Here is a 23,607-nt window from a genome sequence, read left to right as displayed (position 1 = left end):
ATCCCATTTTTTATTCTCAATGTTAACAAGAGTGATGTATAAGTTCACATTATTTTTACAGATACTTATTCAATTACCCAGTAATCCCATGGTTTTACTCAACGTTAACAAGAGTGATTTTTAATTGAAGTAAATAGAGTGTACTTTATTCCACTCTTAAGATGAAGAACAGTAATACAAGCACTAGTCCTTTGCTTTTTGTATGTTTTCTGCTGTGCATGTACTCATTTTGTGTCATGGATGGGTACCCTTTGTTTTTCTACTGTGGATTCATTTATTTTCGTGGGTATAAATTTACGTGGACTGCTGAAATCTAGCATATTCTTTGATATTTGATTTCGTGGTTTTGCCAATCTCAGTATACAAAGCCTATTGAAATCATGATATTGGTTGAAGATTTGAATTTGTTGTTCATATTTACCCACAAAACCCACGAAAATTGGTATCCAACGAATAATAACGAATCCCATTACCATTACCTGGACTCTTTATACTATCAGACATCATATAACACATCACTGAGGCATAATTATCATAACGTCCACAATCAGAACTTGTCAGACATTTTAAGGCATCTTTCTCATTTCCTTGACAGATCAGTGATTTATTCTTCAAAACTAGGTCAAATGTTTTCCCGTAGGCAGAACCTGTCACAGCCTTGCCATCATCAAAACCAAGTTCTTTACATACAACTTTGGCAGACTTGTCTGTAAAGCCTTTATCACAAACAACACTCCAAGATTCATTGTAATAAATCATCACTGGACCATGTTTAACCTCAGTACCAACTCCTGTGTCTAGTTTAACTAAAAAGATATGAATTCAAATAAATATAATACATTAAGGTTGTTTATTTTCAGGAGGTTTAAATTCCATGGTTTTAAGGTTCCAACTTCTTTGAATTATTTTATTTTTAGATTTTTCTTCTCGCTTAATCTAATATCCCTTAAAGATGAAATATTACATGGGCGTTTTTTTAATGTTATCTTAATCACACAAGTAGTTAAAATTGCTTTGGAAAAAATCCTAACTTCACAGCATCTATTTGAAGATATTTGCTTTATAAAAAATAAATGTGTAAAAAAATATATGGGAGGGTTAATGCAGCAGACAAACAAATTAAAAACATATTTGTGAAAAATATATGGGTGGCACCAATTCATGCATTCTATTAATCAGGAAGCCTATTGCTCAACAACACAATTGTTCAAGTAAATTGATGTTCCAAGTCTAATTCTGTAAAAGTTCAAAATTTGGAAAAAAAAAGGAAAAAAATATATAATTTGTATCTGTCTGGCACATAGAAAATCTGAAGATTTTTTCAAAGTTATCAATTAATTTCACTTTAAAAAAAATAATACTTTTTAATTTGCCAACCTTTTCACGAAGTATCTTTAGTGCATATTTGTAATTATACAAGTAAGAAACAGTAATCAACTATACTTTTGCAAACGTTTTTTTGGCAAGCAGTGTACCATTTTATCATAAGTTTATAAATAAAATGACAACCTGAGTTATAACAGTGAACTGTTGTATCTTTTTCATGTGAACTACACGGTCCAACGGAAGAAGCCACTTTCCATCCTTCGTGAGCGCATTCCTTCAATGATGATTCATCTCCATTACAATGAAGATTGGGTTCGTAGATTCTTCCTGTCTGAACCTTAATGCTATCTTTATAATATGGGAAACCAGTAGCAAAGCCAATAGATTTACAAAAGACCGAAGCATCCATCTTGTCCCAGTATCGATTACAAATTGTGCCCCATACGCCATCCACAGACATCTCAACACGACCATACTTAGAAGAATATCCTCCAGCTAAGCGGAAATATACACCTGAAAATAGGAAAAATAAATTATAAGAACCCGGTAAAGGTTTAAAATCTTTTAATAAGGTCAAAGAATTATTTTCCATGAATAATGTAGTGCTGAAAAAAAGATTAAAGATTATTTTCCATGAATAAAATGGAGACACAACATTGATGCAAAAAACCCTGAAATCAAAAACTGACAAAAATATTAAGTATTATCCAAAAGTTTAATGACTGACAACATACATATGCATATGAGTCAAGTGACTTAGAAATGATTAAGTAAGGATGTTTTGCTTGATCTTAGTACCAAACCTTAGAGTCAAAGACAATCTTAAATGGATTTTTGTTTGTTTTTATGTTGTGCTGTTACCCACTGTGCAATTGTCATTTGTTGCTGTATGTTATAAATGGTTATTTTCTTTTAATGTTAATAATAAGCTTAAATCAGGCTGTTGCATTTATTTTGAATTATGTACATGTTTTCCCCATGCCTTTTATAGCTGACTATACAGTATATGTTATGCTCATTGTTGAAGGCCTTACAGAAACCTGTAGCTGTTTAAATCTTGTCCTTAGGACTTTGTGAAATAACTGTCATATTAGCAATCTACTGTATTTCCTTTTTTTAAATTGCAAAGAAATACTTTTGGAATTACAATTATTTCGTTTTAAAATATGCATAAATGAAAGCACAGAAATTAAAACAAGAATGTGTCCATAGTTCATGGATGCCCCCACTCGCCCATTTTCTATGTCAGTGGCCCTGTGAAATTGGGGTCAAAACCGTAATTTGGCATTAAAATTAGGAAGATCGTATCATAAGGAACATGGACTCATGGACAAATGAAAAACCGAACACATGCTCAGATCAATGACATAAAAATAACAGAACAAAATTTTAGGAAAGACAACATCAAACAAAATTTCTTAGTTATATGTACGCTACTCCTATTTTTTTTATACATGTAGATGAAATTAAATCATCTGAAATGTATTACACTTCCTATATTTACCCATGTTAGAATAGCAGACGACACCAGCATCTCTCCGTGATGTACACATTTTGACAGTTCCTGGATTGAATCCAGGACAATCTGCCAGTTTGTACTCATTCCCAGTACAATTGATATTGCTGGCCCAAATTGGTTTGCCTTCACCAAACAATACTTTGTGATTGTATGCTGATCCTACAAGAAATGTATACAAAGTTAAGAATGAACTTTCTTATACTCAAGGTGGTTTTTTTTTTCAAAATGAAATGCTCAATGTAATGCCAGTATAAATTTATGCAAGCATCAATATTAATAATAATTAAAAGAAAAGTTATATTTCCTGAATTTTTTTTATCAATAAATGGCAACCCTCATATTTTTTTTCTTTAAATTTTATGTGTGGTATTTTTCCTGGATACAATTTTCTTTGATTGAGGAAAAATACATTTGATGGTTTTGTTAATTTCTGCGAAGTCGACAGATTATTTGTTTTTTTTAAACAATTGAAAAATAGGAGGCTAACCTTAACCTATATGATCCATCAAAATAAGAATACAAACAATACACATATAAATCTATAGCATATCACAATTAGCCCCTACATTTGGGTGTTCAAATAATCACATAATCATAAACTATTTTCTCAAACAAGATAATCAAATAATCATAAACTATTTTCTCAAACAAGATAACCAAATAATCATTAACTATTTTCTCAAACAAGATAATCAAATAATCATTAACTATTTTTTCAAACAAGATAACCAAATAATCATTAACTATTTTCTCAAACAAGATAATCAAATAATCATTAACTATTTTCTCAAACAAGATAACCAAATAATCATTAACTATTTTCTCAAACAAGATAATCAAATAATCATTAACTATTTTCTCAAACAAGATAACCAAATAATCATTAACTATTTTCTCAAACAAGATAATCAAATAACTACAATACAGTCCTAGATGATAAAACAATAAAATAATCATGAAATATTTCGTCTAGTAATCACATAATCACTATGAAAAGGGCAAATTGATCACATAATAAAAAAGCGCATGAAGATGCTCCACAATGGTTTATATATAATATAACTTTGACTAACATCTTGTTTATATAATACAACTTTGACTAACATCTTGTTTAGCTTCTTTATGTATCATCTTGCATAGCATCTATTATTCATCTTGTATCTTTTTCCCTTTATAGTGTAACCTACCTAATCTGGCACCTGTGTATTCTAACATCCTGCTTTAACCGACACAAATTCTTGGTCCCAAAATATGCCTATCCTTGCAGAAAAAACCTGAGTATTCTGAAACCCTACTTAATCCAACATTTTTTTCTGGTCCCCCAGTGTGTCTGATTATACAGGTTACAATGTATTTTTCTTAATCTTTTTTTTTTTTTACAAATGTGCAATACTTTTGTCCTTTGAACAGATAACTCTTAAAGTCAATGGCTGTATGACACATAAAATAAAATGATTAAACTGTAAACCAACTTATTTTCACTGATATTTTATTACCCATTTTCGCTCTTTCTAGCCCAATTGATGGCAATTAAATTCATGATTTTCAAATTTACATGATGTAATCAGACAAGGAAGGATTCAAGTTTTAAATTATCAAGACAAATCAATTAGTTTTTTTCTTGGGAAAGTTGCGAAAAATTAGTTTACAGTATATATAGGGCAAGATATCTGCAGTCAACCTGCCTGCCTAACAAAGTGGCATTGATTAATTACCTTTGCTGTAGCCCAGCTGCTTACAGGCCACGGTGGCATCTTTATCGTCCCAGCCGTCAGCACAAATCCTACCAGTTATATTCAGAAAATTCATGTTTAAGGAACCAGAAATATTGCTTCTACCTTCAATGTCTAAGGTGTAATCTAGAATAAATAAAATATAAAAGGTTATAATAATTCATTTTTAGCGGTTGTTAATTTATGTCAGTACAACAAAAAATTCAGAAATATATTTTCAACTTCTGGTATTTTCCTTTTATTTGCGTCCTTTTAACTTTAGTTCAAATAACATAGTTAAATATTTAACTTTTAAATCTGAAATCTGTAAAAACTAGATAGATATTTAAAAAAAAAAACATATTTATAAAACAAAATCTTGACACTTTCTTATCAATTAAACATTTTTTTTTAATTTAAGTTTAATTTTGAAAATTACATTCTCACATACTCTTTTTATTTTTGAAAGTATAAAAATTCCTGGAAACATATTTTCCAACATGATGGCAGATATGACATACTGTGAATTCATTATTATTCATTGGATACCAATGTTCATGGATTCTTTGTGTACAGAGGAACCACAAATTCAAATGATTAACTAATTACGAATTTTTAAACAGAAGGTATGCAGTCTTTGCCAAAACAAAGAAATGAAATGTCCAAAAACTGCAACTTTTCCTCAAACCACAAAAAATGGTACCCACGAAATTTAATGAATGCACAGTATATCTCCAGAGGGATCTAAGAAATTTTCTCATTCACTTTCATCTTCTTACTTGTTTTAGGTGGCAAAGTTCCATTATAACAAGCTACAGCTGCATAGTCTCTCGAACATGAACTGTATGGAGCAGAAGTAGAACATTTCAACAAACTGTCTTCTGTGCCTGCACAGGTGACATTGTCAAGTACGCCTTTGGTGTACATGTATCCATATGCTCCACAGCATACTGAAACACCACGCTGCAATCCTAATTGTCTACATGTTACGTCTGTAAAAAATTTAATTTATCAATCAGTAGCTGACACTTTTTACAAACATGTTGAGTTGTAAATAAAATCTTATGAGTTGTCTCCCTTTGGATTCAATTAGTTCCAAGACCACAATTGTCGTCCCTAGATTTTCGTTGTCCACAAATATAGTCCTAGCGTGGACAGTGTGTTACTTGCCAATTATTTTTATACCCTTTCCAAATTTATTTCTCCATGTTTTATACCTCAAATAGCAAGCAGGGGGTGAAATTACACTGTAAAAAAATTGGGTCATGAATTTTAGGTTAAAGTAGTGATTTGGTCCAGGTGAAAAAGGTTAAAAATGAGCACTTCAGAAGCTGTCAAAAGATTTCAAGACCCCCTTAACACCAAATTGTCAACATTTTGAGTTAGAGCTGATGAAGTTTTCTATAATTTTGATATAATTTGTCCCAAAAGTAGTTCAACACACTGTAAAACTATAATTGAAAAGCACAGGTATTTGTTTTTTTTTTAATTTTAATTTTTTGGCTTAAAGTAATGCACTACCAAACAACTGTGGTCTCGGACCAATATCCATTACAAAAAAAAAAAAAAAATTATTTTGTCCTATTACTTTACTCTTCTGAAAATTTCTACAATACTAAATACTCCAAAACCAAAACAGATGCAATTTCAGAAGCACAGATGGGGAAATTCTTCAGCTATAACTATCTTATTCTAAATAATTATCTTAATCCTTTAAGGTAGATTCATGGTATACCGCCATCTTGGATTGTACAATCACAGTACAAAATCGGTCTAGTTATTTTCCCAAATCAGCAAATTTGGAAACAGATTTGCATTTTAATGGTTAGACTGTTTATCAATATAAAGAAAACTTGTTGATTTATTATATTATTCAAAATATTTTAACAAATATATATCTTTTTGGTTTTAAAATCATTTTTTTCTAATGAGCCATTTAAGGGGAGATAACTCTTCTAGTACAAAATTTATACTAGGCAAATAGGGAATTTTTTTATTTTTACTTCTAGCAAGAAAACAAGTTCAGTGACACCATGTTTTCTTTTTATTTTCTTAAAACATATTATGAAACCTATCTTCTCACAATTTATTTCAAAATTCTATATGCACTCTTATGTGTTTTTTCATGAACAATCTAACCAAAATTAGGCAATTTTCAACGACTCAATGCTTGAAAAATAGCACGGTGACCCGTACTTTTTATTATATTTTTGAAAAAAGCATAGTAAAATCTTCATTTTGGCAAATTTTAAGAAAATTCTGTCTCAAAAAACATTTACTTATGATCTACCTTAAAAGAAATCTTATCAATTAGAGCAGATTTTTTTTTTTATTATTTCTAACAGTAAATCTGTGAACTGGTACCAGAACCTTACCTATTTCTTCCTGGCCCCATTTATGGTTACATACTGTTCCCCAGTTATCATTGATATGTACTTGTACAACTCCATGTGTCTTATCATCTCCCTTGTTCAATCGCACTGAAAATGAAAAATAAAAAAGTAAGGTATAGCAACAATGTTACCAAAAAGCCATTTATTTCATAAACCTTTAACAATACAATACCAAAACTAGGAGACAAAGCTTGTCCAGGCAACTCTTCTACAAAGAATTTAAAACTAACATATATTCTCTTTGCATGAAATTTGTCAATATACTGTAAAATCAAAAAAAATTATAATTTTTTTTTATTGCAAACAAATTGTAAAATAGATAGGTTTCACAAAAACCATTGAATTTTTTATTATATCATAATTTGTAAGTGACATTTCCAGAAATTGAAATAATTAAACTCATATTTTGTTCAAATACCTACCAGCTTCCATACAAACAACTGTAGCATCATCACATGACGAATAGTCGGCATCCCAGGTCAGACGACACTTGAGTAACGAATCCTCTGATCCATCACAGTCTACATTATCTATCCACACATATCCTGAGCTACGAGACACAGCTCTTTGACCAGACCTTCCATCTATAAATCCCATTTGTTTACAGAAAACTTTGGCGTCTTTGTCGTCCCATCGTCTGTTACAAATACGACCCCATTCACCGTTAAATTTTACCATTACTTTCCCTGTAGTTCTGGTACCGTTTATACCAATTTTGATACCATCTGAAAAAAGTTCACAATATAGTACATGTATTCAAAGCATATGTACAGGCAAGCAATATATTTTAATCAATTTGAAGGTTTACCAATGAATATACTGTGGATTCATTTATTTTCGTGGGTACCAATTTTCGTGGATTGAGGAAAACTTGTATATTCGTGGATATATAATTTCGTGGTTTTGGCATAGTCTGCAGTCATTCCTTTCGAAAATTAGAATTTCATTGAACATATAAATTGGTGGTTCCCCTGTACCCACGAAAATTGGATTCCAACGAATATTCATGAATCCACATTATAACAAATTTAACAACCACTAATAACAAAAACAAACATTTCTGAAATAAGAGTAACAAATTTTGAAATGATGACAGATGTATGTTGTATTGATTGATTGATTGTTGATGTTTTTACGCCACTTTTAAGCGCCACATTTGGGCTGTTTTGTTGGGGCCAGTTTTTATTGGTGGAGGAAGCCGGAGGATGAATGTTGTATGTTGTTTACCTAAGACTGATAATACTGTGGATTCAGTTATTTTCTTGTTACCAATTATCATGGATTAAGGAAAACTAACATGTCTGTGGATATTTAATTTTATGGTTTTGACGAAGTCTGTGTACAATCATTAAGAAAGTATGTAATCATGTTGAACATTTGATCTGGTGGTTCACTTGTTCCCACAAAATCCACTAAAATTGGTATACAATGAATGTTAATGAATCCACATGTACAGTAAACTCATTCATATCGATATGATCAAAACACCACACCCCAGCTGTAGGCCATGAATATTAATGAATCCACATGTACAGTAAACCCATACATACCCATGCGATCAAAACACAACACCCCAGCTGTAGGCCATGAATATTAATGAATCCACATGTACAGTAAACCCATACATACCCATGTGATCAAAACACAACACCCCAGCTGTAGGCCATGAATATTAATGAATCCACATGTACAGTAAACCCATACATACCCATGTGATCAAAACACAACACCCCAGCTGTAGGCCATGAATATTTATCAGCAATCTTCTCAGCACATCCTAAATCTGTATTCATCTTCTTGTATTGACATTGTCCAAGTCGGCTTTCCACTCCTGTACAGTTAAACCTGCCAACTGACACAGGGTTGGAAAGGTGTGTTATACCATTAAAGGCCACACCCCCTAAATAATTAAGCTGATGACAGGTTGCATTAGCATCATGGTCGTCCCAATCTACATCACAAACTGGGCTCCAGAAACCATACACATCAACTTCTAAGGAACCATAGTATTTCATTTCATGGATTCTTATTTGTAAATCTGAAAAAAAGAATTTGTTCAGTTAAAAAGTATTTTTGTACATATAATGTGAGAAAGAAGTAGCCTTCATTCATATTTACACTTTAAGTCTTTTACTTTGGTCTTGCATAAAAGAAAAAGTTTTATAATTGAATCTGACTACTTTACTTGAAATATTAGGCATTGACATAAAATTGGCTTCTTATGTTCCTAAATAAGAATGTTATTTTAAGACTAGTGAACAATTAAAACTTTTAAACCTGCTGTACTTGTTTGAACCTGTCCTTTGTCATGAACCTGTTGTTCAGTGGTTGTCCTTTGTTGATGTGGTTCATAAGTGTTTTCTTAAGTTTTTTTTTATATAGATTAGACCTTTTGTTTTCCTGTTTGAATGTTTAACACTAGTCATTTTAGAGACCTTTATAGCTTGCTGTTCCATGTGAGCCAATGCTCTATGTTGAAGGCTGTACTTTTACCTATGATGGCTTTTTTTTAATCCAATTTATGACTTGGATGGATAGTTGTCTCATTTGTACTCATACCACATCTTCTTATATCTAATTGAATCTTACCTGATTTTGGAGCCAAGACGTCATAAGAACAGTAAACAGAAACATAATTGCCAGACTGACATGATCCAAACTCATGTGGACAAACATCCAAACTTTCCTCACCTCCATTACACCTGATGTTTATAATACTTATGTTGGCATTTGGTACATGTCCTAGAGCAGAGCAACACTGGTACAGACCATCTCTGTAACCAAGACGACGACATACAACCTTGGCTGCCAAGTTTGTGAATCCTGTATCACAGACACTGTAGAATTTTTTATCTGCTTTCACAAACATTTCTACTCTTCCGTAAGAGACATCTTTTGAATCTACTAGTCTAACTGAAATAAATATATAATTAAGAGATTATAAAATAAGGTAGTTAGAAATTACATTTAAATAAATATTGGACACCAACTTCTTAACCCAAACACCCACAATCAAAACCAAAAGAAAAATTTTCTATGGACCAAATTTCTAAATACCAATCTTACTTTATGCTTTTCAAAACTGTTTTGTTACAGACCACTGCATTTTGCTTCTGTACAGTTTCAAAGTTGTATTTAACTTTTATAATATATCATGTATGGTGGTCCACATTATTTATTGAAAGTAAAATAAATTCATTAACTTTATGCTTTATTCTATCAAAAAATATATTTTAAAACTGATTTAGTATGTAATTGCCTCAATTTTTATAACCAATTAGCAATATCTGCTAATTATGGTTTTCAAATCCACAAAAATTTGAATACATGAAAAATAAGTGAATACACAATTTTCTTTTCAATTTGACTGAAAATTCATAAAACTGCATTTAAACAAAATGAACACATTTAAATAATAAACTAACCAGAATCATAACACTGAACAGCAGCATCTGTACTATGTGAATAACATACACCACGGATTGGTCGGAATCTACGAAGTCTCCTACCGGAACGTTGATTTGGCTGTGCGTTGAAAACAATTGGACACTGGAAAATGTTTGTCTCATCACCTTTGCACCGAGCGTATTCCACCCATATTGGTCCTTGTCCAGCGCCAAACTTGCCATAACGTAATGCCCTTCCCCATGAATGGCCGTTCATGCGACATACTACTGTAGCATCTTCATCATTCCAGGATGATGTCCCGCATACACTACCCCACTGTCCACCAATATTTATCTCTACACGACCATGCAGTGGACTGGTTCCATTTACAAACCTGACCTGGACATCTGAAAATAACAAATATTACTTACAATTGACATCTGAAAATACCAAAATTACATGAATCATTTTAATGGACATCTGGAAATAATAATATTCAATTTCATTAAATATTTAGCTTAATTCACACAACAAATGATAAAAGAAATTAATCCTCTGCCAGTTTAAGAAGGAATAACAACACTCAATGTTTTTCATAAATGACTTTTGTTACTAATGTTTTTTTGTTTTTTTTTGGCTTAGCAAACTTACATGTATTGTGGATTCATTAATCTTCGTTGGATACCAATTTTCTCGGATTTAGTGGGTACAGGGGAACCACGAAATTAAATGTTCAACGAATTACAAATTTTCTTAAGGAATGTATGCACACTTTGTTAAAACCACAAAATTATATATCCACGAATATGCAAGTTTTCCTCAAACTCAATATGTGTACCCAAGAAAATAAATGAATCCACAGAATTAACAAACATATACAAAATTCTTAATTACAAGATTGAAATTAAGATATTACAAATGTCCCCTCTAATATCAAAGAAAAAATAAAACTAACCTGGATTATCATGACAATAAACAGCAGCCATAGTATCAGTAGAACAATCTCGTACATCACCCCAACGAATATTACCACAGCGAGCTAGATATCCTTCTGATCCAGTACAATTCAGATATGACAGCCATGGTAGGTTTTGACGATTTCCAGATACAAACTCATGTTGATAGTAGGCAAATCCTCCTTGAAAACCTTTCTCACGACATATCACCTTAGCATCATTATCATCAAAGCCATTTGTGCAGATTGATCCCCACACATCAAGATGGCGGACTGATACAACACCTTGATTTTCAGAGGATAACCGCAACTCATATGCTGTAAAAGTAAAAATCATCATCTATACCTCATCAAAAGATAAAATTACATGGAGAAAACAATACATATAATTTTTTACTAAAAGCATTCTGAATTATTGAAGCATTTATGCAAACATTTAATTATCATTATTCTATTATTCTAGAATTTAGTTTCATTTATACTGCCATCTCAACTTCAAAAACAGAAAATATTCCAAGTTTTATAACCTATATTTTCTTCTTTAAAATATACACATTATTTTCAAAATGTAGAATAGACAAAATAATTTCGCAATGAAATTTTTTTGCTATTTTCGCATATAAATGCCAGTATGTACTTTAATTTTATTGCAATTTTATTGCTTTGGACAGTTACCCTATATATATAATAGTCTCAAAATCATATTGGTCATGAATGCAATTTCCAATCCAAGTTTTATCAAACACATTGGGGATACTGGATAACTATCAATAATGAATACACATCAGGAGGCCATCATCTCACAGCCTTCAACATATTCATCCTATTTTTAAAGAAAATGCTTCAATTATTGAAATATTTTATTGAATTGCATAACATTTTGTATCTCTATATATCAATATTATAGGTGTTTTATATGAATGTAATATACTATACTGTATATTGTAAAGATCATATCATTTTTATATGAGTACGTTTGGAGACCAAATTTGGAAAATAAAATATCTGATCTTATCTTATAAAGAAAAACATTTTTTTTGTCAACAAACCTCCACTAGATGCAGAATCTGAGCAAGCTACAGCAGCATATTTTTTACTTGGACACGCCTCTCTCAATGTATTATGCTGACACTGCAGAATAGAATCCTCGTGTCCTGTACATGCTACGTTGTTGATGGTAATAGGATGTTTCATGTCTCCAAACACAGAACAACAAATACTGATGCCATTTTGTTTTCCCAGCCCTCGGCAGACGACCTGAGCATCAACGTCATCAAACTGATCTGCACAGACCAGCTTGTAGCCATCATCCTGCCAAACCTGTACAGCACCATAGGTTATGTTGGGTTCTAATCGTACTGTAAACATAACATAAAATACAATAAACTATGAGGAGGGGTTAGTTCTTAGATACGCATTTGTTTAAAAATCCAGGAAAAATGAAAATGTAGTGTAAACAATAATCACATTACATGTATGTTTCATAAGAATCTGTACTTCTGATTGGCTATAAACAATCTAGAGGCATTCCAAAATTATTTTTTACCCTAATAAAATGCAACATTCATGACAGCTCAACAATGTCAAAATATTGGATTTATTTAGCAGGGAGGATAAAATTGCCTGTGATTGATGTTGACCACTATTAAAGAAGAGTTTTCTTGTGTTTGAATGTCTAAGATAATCACATCACTTTTGATTGAAATATTGACTGAATGTAAAAATGATAGTTACAAAAGGACCAAAACTCACTCAGCTCCAGCATTTGATAGGGTCAATGGGATGCTTTTAAAATGCAACATGCCCGTCATATCTACCTCTTTAGTAAAACGTAAAACAACCTTACTACCATATAAAAAGCAAACCGTGATAACATTTTAATTGTTTAGCAGAAACCTTTTTTACTTTCAATTTATGATAGATAGAAAATAGACAAGTATCTCAATCTAACTTAAACATTTCTATCATATTAAACAGTTAACCAGATGGCATAAGATAATTTATAAAGAGTGATCACGTGTATTACGATGTAGAATGTGTTTACAGGATGTAACAAACAATATAGGGCATACATAACATTGAACAAGCATGTATTATTTTATATCAAACATTTTCAGTACATGATTTTGATTTTAAAATGATAAATGTTAATTGAAGTTTTAAATTAAATTAAAACATAATGTTTGACATTAACTCCCACATTTAATTTACCTTTTCCTGTACAATAGACTACAGCATCATTCTCGTGAGATCTACACGATGAATGCGTCACATTCCAACCGCTATTTGTACATTCCCAAATATTTTTCTCGTCTCCATCACACCTAACATAGTATAACCACGACCGACCAGTCCCCGGTCCATGCTTCCCCTTGGGTTGGGCAACACCATCAACATAGCCTAGCTGACGACACACAACCCTGGCATCAGAGTCGGACCAGTAGGAGTCACATATGGTCCCCCATTCTCCATTAAAAGCTATTTCTACTCTTCCACTGTTTGGTGTGTTAGATCCAGCCAGTCTGATCTGAAATCCTGTAAAATATTATGTTCATCTTATTTTAAATTGTTTTCAGTCATAAATTATTGTTTTTGTAAATAGAACAACAATATGCCTATCCCAACTTTATAGGAACATCTTCTAAATAATAGGAAAATTCTGTGATTGTTATAAATTCTTATACATGAAATATACAAAATTACAAATAAACCATAATTTTAGAATGATATGCGTCTTTCAAATGTAACAAAATTGAATTTTGCACATCCTTGTTATATAATTTTCTTATGATATTTTTTTTCTTTTCTTAAGGATTATGTACCCTTGTGTTGATTCAATGCTAAATATATTGAAATTTTATAGAAAATCCACAGCCTTTACCCTTGTATTCTCATTTTTGGCAATTCGGTGCTTGATAGATAGAGGATTATTGCATGCAGTGATTTTCTTTATACAAGTTTATAAATTTAGATGTTGGTTAAAACAAATATAAATATGGACCAATTCAAGTACACCTTCTAGGGTGTGCTCAACTTTAGTGAATTGTATTGTGATTTTGTAATTTTGAAGGTTGTGAAGGACTTTTTGTATACAATAAACACTAGCACAACATAGATAAACAAGCGAGTAATCTATGTTTACAAATTTTATAACAAAAATCTCTGTATTAAAGTCTGTGGATATTCTACAAAAATCTTGGTTTTATTTGCCACAGAATCCCTTTTTTTCTATAAAATGCAATATTAATGAAACTATGATAATAATGCTTTGCACAAAGTTTCCCCTTGGTATATGTATGAAATCACCCATCTCTATTGTTCATTATCTTTGCTGTTTTGATACTATTGCAGTAAGAAAATTTCAAAATTCACATGGCTACAGAAGGGGTCATATTTTTCTTGTTTCTTTCCCTTATCTTTTACCATCTCCTCTGTAACAATTAAACTTACCATCTCCTCTATAACAAAATACTCTAGCAGCATGCCTACTTGATCTACAACTCCTACTGATGTCCAGTTCTCCCTGGGGATTACAGAATTTGATATCCCTCTCTGTGCCAGTACATGAGACATTTGACATCCATATTGGGGTACGAGAACTATAGTAGCGAGGACCAAATGGTACACCACCAGCATAGCCCATCTGTTTACACACCACTGTTGCATCATTACTGCCCCAACCCTCAGCACAGATTGTACCATTTATACCATATTTCTGGATCAGGACGGGAGCAGGAAAACTATTTTCCACCAATCCCCACACTCTTATATCTAAAACATAAAGGAAAAAGTTAAACATATAAGACATTGGTACTGTAAATTCAGAAATTATTGCGTGCATATATTATTGCAATTTTGTCATTATAGACTAAAATGCGATTATGATTTTTGCGATATTGGGAAAAATCCTGTTAAATTGATATAAAAAAATGGCAAAATGCGAGTTTTAATTATTGCGATTATATCCCTGTCGCATTTTTCGCAATAATAAATGGTGCCAAATTATATTCATGTTTATTTCAAGAAGACACAAATTTTGTTGTCAGCCAATTTTACCTTGTTCATCTATCCTTTCTTTGGTACAGAGTACACTAGCATAGTTATAGGCTCTGTTTGGACATTCTCCTTCCTCATAATGACAATCTTTGATAGTCACTTCACTGCCGGTACAATTCAATTTGATCACAGAGTCCGTGTAATACTTTGAACCAAAGGCTCCATTAACCAGACGTTTGCTGTTAGGAAAACCAAGTTCTCTGCACACAACTCGAGCTGCATTGTTATCAAACGTGTCGCCACAGACGGTAATCCAAGTAGAACGAAGGTACATCTCAGCCATTCCTAATGTGGTATTGTGTCCGTTATCTCCTCCGCTGACTCTCACTGAATAAAATATATTCTATATTATAAATTTGTCTCTTGGGGAGTACTAGTACTGAAATTTCTTAACATTTTAAGCACAATAATCAAGTTCAAAATACCTTAAAAAGAAAATATTCAATTTAGTAAAAACAGTTTTTTACTATATAACACCTTTTATAATAATCCTTCCTATGTGAACTGTTCTTTGTCTTTTGCTTGTTTTGGGGTTGTTGCCATGACATTGTCAGTTTTTTTTTTCAATTATGAGATTGAAAGCTCCTTTGGTACTTGGTATTTGGTATTTTTGGTATTTGGTATTTTTTGGTATTTGGTATTTTTTCTCTTTTATACAGTGTTCTTTAGCCAAAGAATAAAGTGTGGTTAAAGTTGCCCTAAATACATTCATTATAAGTATTCCATTTACACAATGTAGGTAATATACAAAAGTTTACCATTGATGGTTAACTTCATTTTTCATTATTCTAAATTTAAATTTCCTCGACAGAGTCTAAAAACATTTTATGCTTATAATTCTTTTACAAGACACTTAAACAAACCCTCAAATTTCCATACCATTATTGTAACAGAATACACCAGCATCTCGTTTAGGATTTGAACATGAAGAAGGAATATCTTTCTTCCATCCAGGATTTCTACACATAAATATACTCGATTCTCCACCAAAACAACCCATTCTCGACAATACCTTTGGACGATTCGGACCTTCCAATCCCCTACAAAGTCATTTCAATTAACAATCGTTTTTTCTTGAGCATTTTATTTCATATAAGTATGTTCTAATGCAATATACAGTTAAATTTTCAAATTGCTTTAAAAAAAATGTTCGTTGCAGAATCTTATTTTGTTTGTATATTTTCTGGGTTTCTATTTGTCCTATTCACATTAATTTTATATAATTACATAACATGTATGTTTCATTTGAACCCATAATTTTGATTGGCTGTCAACAATCGAGTAGCACTCCAATTTCATATTTTATGTCCCTATAAATTACTACAGCTTTCAAGGAATGGCTATCTGTGACAATGATAAACAATAAACAAAAAATAAGAAACAGCAGAAAAGCTTGAATATAACTATTCAATATTATATAATGACTTCATGTACCAAAAAAAAAGTAATCATAAGAATTGAATGCTTCTTTTTTTTTTTTAAATGTCTAGGGTTGTAAAAGTGTACGGTGACCTATAGTGGTTAATGTCTGTGTCATTTTGGTCTTTTGTGGATAGTTGTCTCATTGGCAATCATACCATATCTTCTTTTTTATATTTGATCTTGGACACACTCCTGTCCTACATTTAAAATTTGCTTTGATCAACGATTTAACACCTCATAAAATTATTAAAGTAAACATTCAGTTTTAAAATAAATTAATTTGTCTCCCTAATGTCACCAGTTACAAACATAATGTCCACTGATTCCCAGAACATATACTTGTATCATAATGCCAACATCAAATATAAGCACAGCAAACTAACAAATGGCATTATGGGAAAACAAAATTATCTGGGTCACAGGGTCAACAGATTTTCTATTCAAATAAGGCTAATGTGGATTAATTTATTTTCATAGGTGCAAATTTTCCTTGATCGATGAAAACCTGCAATTTTCATGGATATTTTATTCCGTGGTTTTGCCAAAATCTGTAAACAACCTTATTGAAAATTTAAAGCAGGTCGAACATTCAAATAAATTTGTGGGTCACATATACCCATGAAATCCATAAAAATTGGTATCCTTAAATAATAATGAATCTACAGTAAACCAATTTGTAACTTACCTCCTGTATTCACCATCAGTAAAGCCAAGCTGTTTACAGGCCACTGTGGCATCATACCTTGACCATCCCTCGTCACATATAGATCCAACTTCATTGTCCATTGTTACTTCCAGTCGGCCAGAGTTATGAGTCCCACCAACCAGCTGCAGGGTTGGCTCTAGAAGACAATAAAATTATCATGCTTCCTGTTAAACTTGTATTTATCATTGGTTAACACAAAGGTAAAATTCGACTCGAACACAAGGATCAGCAGGTAACTTTTTTTTAAGCTTAACCAGCATTTTTTCCCCTCTTATTAACCATTAAAAATATTCAGTAACTTTAAAGTCAAAAGTAGCTGCACATTCAGTTAAATTAATTATATAACAGATAGCAGCAAGGGATATAAAGCAGGTAAGCATTGTCAACCAAGATGAAATATCTATTTTGTCCCAATGACATTAACTTTAATTCAGTAATAAAGCAACATTTAAATGCTGAAAACATTTGTTACAAATTGTCATACAAGTCAAAAATGTAATGTTTTGTGTACCAGATAACCTAATTACAAATGACACAATATATATGTGACTTTTAAACCGTTTAATTCAGCTAAAAATGAGAAATAATATATACTTCTTTGATTGTAACACAAAACGCCAGCATTTCCAGAGGTAAACTGTGAGTCACACTCATCACCACCAATAGGACATTGGAACAAGGAGGTCTCATTACCACGGCAATTTACCTCACCCAGGAAGTACGGCCCACTGCCTGATGCCGTCTGCTGAAATGCAACACCACCTAAAATATATCAAGTATACTGTAGAGGCCACTTTCCTGAAAATGATTGATCTAAAATGAACAATGGAGATAGATGATATTAGTATTTCTTGTATACATTCCCCTGAATTTCTATTACTAATAATAAAAAGAACTTGCAATTTACCCATTTGTTCTATAGCTATTTTTAGCCATGTCAACCATCTTTGTTGGAAAGCTGGGTCATTGGACAATATTTCCAAGCAAGATACCCAAAAGATGAATGTGGCCAAATTTGGTTTAATTTGGCCCAGTAGTTTCAGAGGAGAAGGTTTTTGTAAAAAGTAAGAGACAACGAAAGACAACGGATGCCTAGTGATAAGAAAAGATCACTTTGGACAGGAATGCAAAAAGTAACAATAATCATTTCAAACATGTGAACGTATCTCATGCAAGCAACCTTGCTGGTTTATTGATTCAATTATATTTCTCTATGTTCTATCAAACAATATCACCATTAAAATTTATTTCAGATTCTTGATCATTCTTTCTGAGATACCACACATGTTACTGTAACTGTTACCTACCCCTATGTCTCAACTGTTTACACACAATATCAGCATCAACATCATCCCAGGCACTTGGACAAATTCTTCCCCAGATACCATACTGGTTTACAGATACCCTTCCTGTTTGGTTTATATATCCGTCTGATCCATCTTCCAATTTCAAATGTGTACCTGAAAACAATACAGTACTATTTACGAATCACAATTTATCATCCAAGATCCTAAGTGCTTGCATTTTGTTGTTGCAATAAGAGAAACAAGAATGTGTCCATAGTACATGGATGCCCCACTCACACTATCATTTTCTATGTTTAGTGGACCATGAAATTAGGGTAAAATCTCTAATTTGGCATAAAAATTAGAAAGATCATATCATAGGATACATAAGTACTAAGTTTCAAGTTGATTGAACTTCAACTTCATCAAAAACTACCTCGACCAAAAACTTTAACCTTTAACGGGACAGACAGACGAACGAACGGACGAACGAACAGACAGACGCACAGACAAGAAAACATAATGCCCATAAATGGTAAAAGGACATAATAAATGGGGCATAAAAACAAGGAAACCATGGAAATTAACTTTGTGAACAGCTTTCAGATTTGCTTAATTTAATATCCAAGAATATTAACACACTTTACGGTATTTATCTTACCTCTAGTCATTGTTCCGTTGTAACAAGACACAGAAGCATAGGCCAAATAATTATCTCTCTGACATCCACGGAATCTGTCGTAATTACAATTTAATATACTGTTTTCACTTCCTGTACAGTTGATGTTGGGTCTAGCATATCGACCATAAAATGTACCGAAAGATCCCATTGGTAACACACATCCATTCTCAAATCCAAGTTGTCGACAAACGACCCTGGCCTCTGTGTTATTAAAACCTTCTCCACACAAGACGGACCAATACTGATCCATAATTTGAACAACCCCATGTGAGTGATCTCCCCTGGATAATCTCACTACAAAATAAATTCTTATTATTGAAGAAATATAACTACATGTATTATATCTGTATATAAAATATTTCATTCAAAACTTTTAACTTTTTTTTTTATTAATCTAGGTATCCATATTCTAGAGGATACAACAGAAAACTATTTTTCTGTATTAAATTAACAATTTGTATAATTTATTGATCTGGCTGAAGTAAGGATTTTTGTTTTAATACTTATAACTTATATATTTCTGTCTTTACAATCCCATATTCAAAGTATTTTTCAGTATACATTTCTATAAATGAAATTGAAGAAAGTAAACAATACTAAATGATTTTGTTTCTTTTTAAAATTTGTATATATATGGAATATAAAAAAACTTCAAGCTCTTTCCCTGAATCATACCATCTTTATGACAGATGACTGCAGCATCTTTTGTGTGATTTAAACATTCCTGCTTAGGTGTTGTCAACCATCCCTTATTTCGACATTCAAGGAGTGAATCCTCGTAACCATAACAACCCAGGCCATCCATCATCACTGGGCCTGTTCCACCACCATAATATGACTTAGATATAGGATCCCCATCAGCAAATCCTAATTGTTTACAAACTACTCGTGCATCACTGGATGACCATGAGTTATCACAAACAGTACCAATTTGGTTGTCATAATTTATCTGTACACGTCCGTAATACTCCCCTCCACCAACCAACTGTACTGTAACACCTGAAAATAATCACAATTAGAAATAAAAATGTTGACACAGAGATATGTCTTGTCTGTTGAGATCAATTAATACTCCCCTCCACTAACCAACTGTATTGTTGACACAGAGATATATCTGTCTGATAAAATTCAGAAAGAAAGAAAAAATTCCATGGATAGAAACATGGTGAATAAATTCAGTCCCTGGACCATAATCTAGTGGGCAAGGCCTGAAAATATTTGTCTAACTAAATTGTACTGATAGTAATGCAACTTCATATAAAATATCAATGATCTAGACTATCTGTAGTAGTTCCTAGCAAACTAACTTAGGCAGAGAACTGAACAAATGTTGACGCTGTTGTCGCCTCAGGCGAAACAAAAAATGTGAACAGACCTTACAAATTTAAACCCCTATTCCCTCAACCTATGACTTCATCAAAATTGTATATATAAATTCACTGTAGGTAGGCAAGACAAAAATTGTGAACAGACCTTACAAATGTATACCCCTATTCCATCAACCTATGACTTCATCAAAATTGTATATATAATTTCACTGTAGGTATCAGCTTCTAAGATTTGATGTATGAACAATTTATTTTGAAATAGATTTCAATGATGTTAAATTAGAATGACCAATCAAATCCATTGACTCATTGATTTGTAGGCAATGGTCTTGTATTTCAATGTTTCTAAAATCAATGTTAAATCAGCAATTGAGGTTACTGGCAATGTGTAAGTGCCTAGTATCATAAAATTGATGCAAGCAAATATTTTAAAATCATGATACAGTTATTTCTATGCATAAATGAAACTGAAAATTATAGACTAAATAAATGCATCTTGATTTCATATCAATAACATCAACCACAAGAAGACTGTGCTCCAATTGTCAAAGTACAATTTTTCTGCTTATTCAAATGTTACCCTGGAACTTTGTTATAAACAATGCCATCATATCTATTCCTGTTGGAACAAATATTACATACCCTTTACTCTGTAACGAACAAATGATGTAATATTTGTTCCAATGGGAATAACATTACAGAATATTTCTGAAGTCCCTTAGTGCCTTGTATTAAAGTTTGACATCATATTTTTATACAATAACTGTTTGTATTTTACAATTTCATAACATGTACTTAACCACATCAAATATATTTGTTCTGATCTACAAGGACACATATGAACCAATAAATAATATTGTTATGATACAAGAATATCCTTGTTCCAATTCAATTATTTATTCTGACAAACACAATATGTCAATTTCAGATGTATATTTCCAGGAAGTTGTTATTTTCTGATTCTTGTAACGTTAAGAGAGATATATTAAACCCATAAACAGAACATACAAGTAATCTTCAAACAATTGTAGCAAAAGTACTTCATCCATTTACATTTCCAGTATGTGTGAATTATTAATAAAACTATTTTTTAAATAATTTGGATTTTGAAAAAAAAAATTGACAACAAAATAATTTTAAAAAGAGCCAGTGTAAAAAAATAGTGTGCAATTCATTTTTAACGTGCGACTAATGTATGAATATTGACTTACATGTTATAACAAAGTTAAATTCATTTCTTTTTTTAATTCGTATTCCAGGGCAAACAAAGTTAACAATGGTTCATTTCATTGACTTTTCAAAGCATTTATCCGTATCTACAGCATATATATCTAAGGAACACAAAATAGCAATACATTGTACAACAAAAAACTGTATCAATTCCTAGAAACAAGCAGTTGTAACTTGTATGGTCAATTTTTATCATTTTATAAACAAAGATTATAACATAATCAACTTCATAAGCTAAATCAGAACTGTGGCCTATGTCCTACCTTCCATTAGGCTGCATGAATAGAGAATTCTCAACTATGATCAAGTCAATTGGATCATCATATTACAGCATAGTGGCCTATGTCCTACCTTTCATTAGGCGGCATGAACAAAGAAATCTCAACTGTAATAAAGTCTATTATACCATTATGTTATACTTACTTCGACGAAAGCACAGAGCATATGCTGGTCTGCATGAGTAAACTGCATCTCCCCAGCTGTTCTCATCATACACACAATCTTTCAGACTTCGCTCGGTACCGCTACAATTTAATTTCGTTATCCAAATAGGTCGTAAGGTTTCGTTTACTGTGCCATATGCTTTTCCTCCAACAAACCCTTGGTTTAGCTCCTTACATAAAACTGTGGCGGCTTTGTCATTCCATTCGGTACCAGAGGCACACACTTGACCCCAAATTCCTAATTTTTTAACACTGACCTCACCCCATACAGATGTTCCTTTTTCCAATCGAACACTAAAAGCTGAAACAAAAATTTTATAACTAACAAAAGTTGATTTTTAGAATTTTCAGAATATGACAAAAATTTGATAAAAGGTTAGAAGTTATGGTTTGCTTATTTGCAGATTTATAAGCAACTGATTATTCGTATATTTTAGTATTTTCATCAAAACCTGTTTCAAATTATCAATTTCTCACTATGTGTAAACCAAAATGTGTAATTTAAAATATGTAGGGGCTGTGAACATTATTTGGTTACCAAAAATACATAAAGGTTGTAATGTAGAAAATATTTGTTTCTGAACTTAACAGAAGAGTTTTATAATAAATGAAAGAACCTGTAGTGAGTAAGTGCACATACCCCTTCTTGGCATTAAAGTAAGATAGTTTTCATTTATGATATTCACAACAGATCATGTATCCTACAGAAAAAGAATTCAGAATATCTCCTATAAATAAGCAACAAAAAAACAAAAACCCATGAATTTTTTACATTTAAAAAAATATATTTACAAAACCTTTATCACTTCTTTTCATTTGTTCTAGGATAAATGATTTGCATATAAAAATCATTTATGAAAGTTTCTTGCTCATCCCAGTGTAAATTTTAAAAAAGGGAAGAAGGAAATTGGTGTGTAATATATTTAACAAATTTATCACAAGAACAATAACACAATAATTGATCTTGTTTTTAAGTACAAATGCAAGGATATTTTTTTTCAAACCAACATATGAACATGATAAAAAACTTACAAATTTTTTAAAATGCATTGTACTAACATTGACATAAGAAGTTTTGTACATCTATATCAATCAACTGGTAAATGACAACCAATTACGTAAATATATTAGAGCACATGATAATAAAATCATAAAATAATCC

General features: G+C 31.8%; 1 protein-coding gene across 1 annotated transcript in view; it reads right to left on the bottom strand.

Moving 5' to 3' along the window:
* LOC139520068 (scavenger receptor cysteine-rich domain-containing protein DMBT1-like) overlaps positions 1-23,607 on the bottom strand; it is a 62,257-nt gene that overhangs the window by 14,988 nt on the left and 23,662 nt on the right. Inside the window, exons 5-26 of the mRNA XM_071312487.1 lie at positions 22,426-22,746; positions 20,120-20,443; positions 19,424-19,738; positions 18,784-18,936; positions 18,071-18,238; positions 17,456-17,612; positions 16,228-16,388; positions 15,349-15,675; positions 14,743-15,063; positions 13,504-13,827; positions 12,342-12,650; positions 11,293-11,610; positions 10,376-10,744; positions 9,540-9,863; positions 8,659-8,988; positions 7,373-7,675; positions 6,933-7,037; positions 5,337-5,549; positions 4,561-4,704; positions 2,831-3,004; positions 1,510-1,839; positions 480-806 (exon numbers count right to left, since the gene is read on the bottom strand). Of these exons, the coding sequence (XP_071168588.1) occupies positions 480-806; positions 1,510-1,839; positions 2,831-3,004; positions 4,561-4,704; positions 5,337-5,549; positions 6,933-7,037; positions 7,373-7,675; positions 8,659-8,988; positions 9,540-9,863; positions 10,376-10,744; positions 11,293-11,610; positions 12,342-12,650; positions 13,504-13,827; positions 14,743-15,063; positions 15,349-15,675; positions 16,228-16,388; positions 17,456-17,612; positions 18,071-18,238; positions 18,784-18,936; positions 19,424-19,738; positions 20,120-20,443; positions 22,426-22,746 (5,817 nt within the window). The remainder of the gene's footprint in view (positions 1-479; positions 807-1,509; positions 1,840-2,830; positions 3,005-4,560; positions 4,705-5,336; positions 5,550-6,932; positions 7,038-7,372; positions 7,676-8,658; positions 8,989-9,539; positions 9,864-10,375; positions 10,745-11,292; positions 11,611-12,341; positions 12,651-13,503; positions 13,828-14,742; positions 15,064-15,348; positions 15,676-16,227; positions 16,389-17,455; positions 17,613-18,070; positions 18,239-18,783; positions 18,937-19,423; positions 19,739-20,119; positions 20,444-22,425; positions 22,747-23,607) is intronic.

The sequence above is a fragment of the Mytilus edulis genome, chromosome 4 (assembly GCF_963676685.1).
Source record: "Mytilus edulis chromosome 4, xbMytEdul2.2, whole genome shotgun sequence".
Taxonomy (NCBI): domain Eukaryota; kingdom Metazoa; phylum Mollusca; class Bivalvia; order Mytilida; family Mytilidae; genus Mytilus; species Mytilus edulis.
The sequence above is the reverse complement of the archived record's forward strand: the minus strand, read 5'-3'. Positions and strand labels throughout refer to the sequence as shown.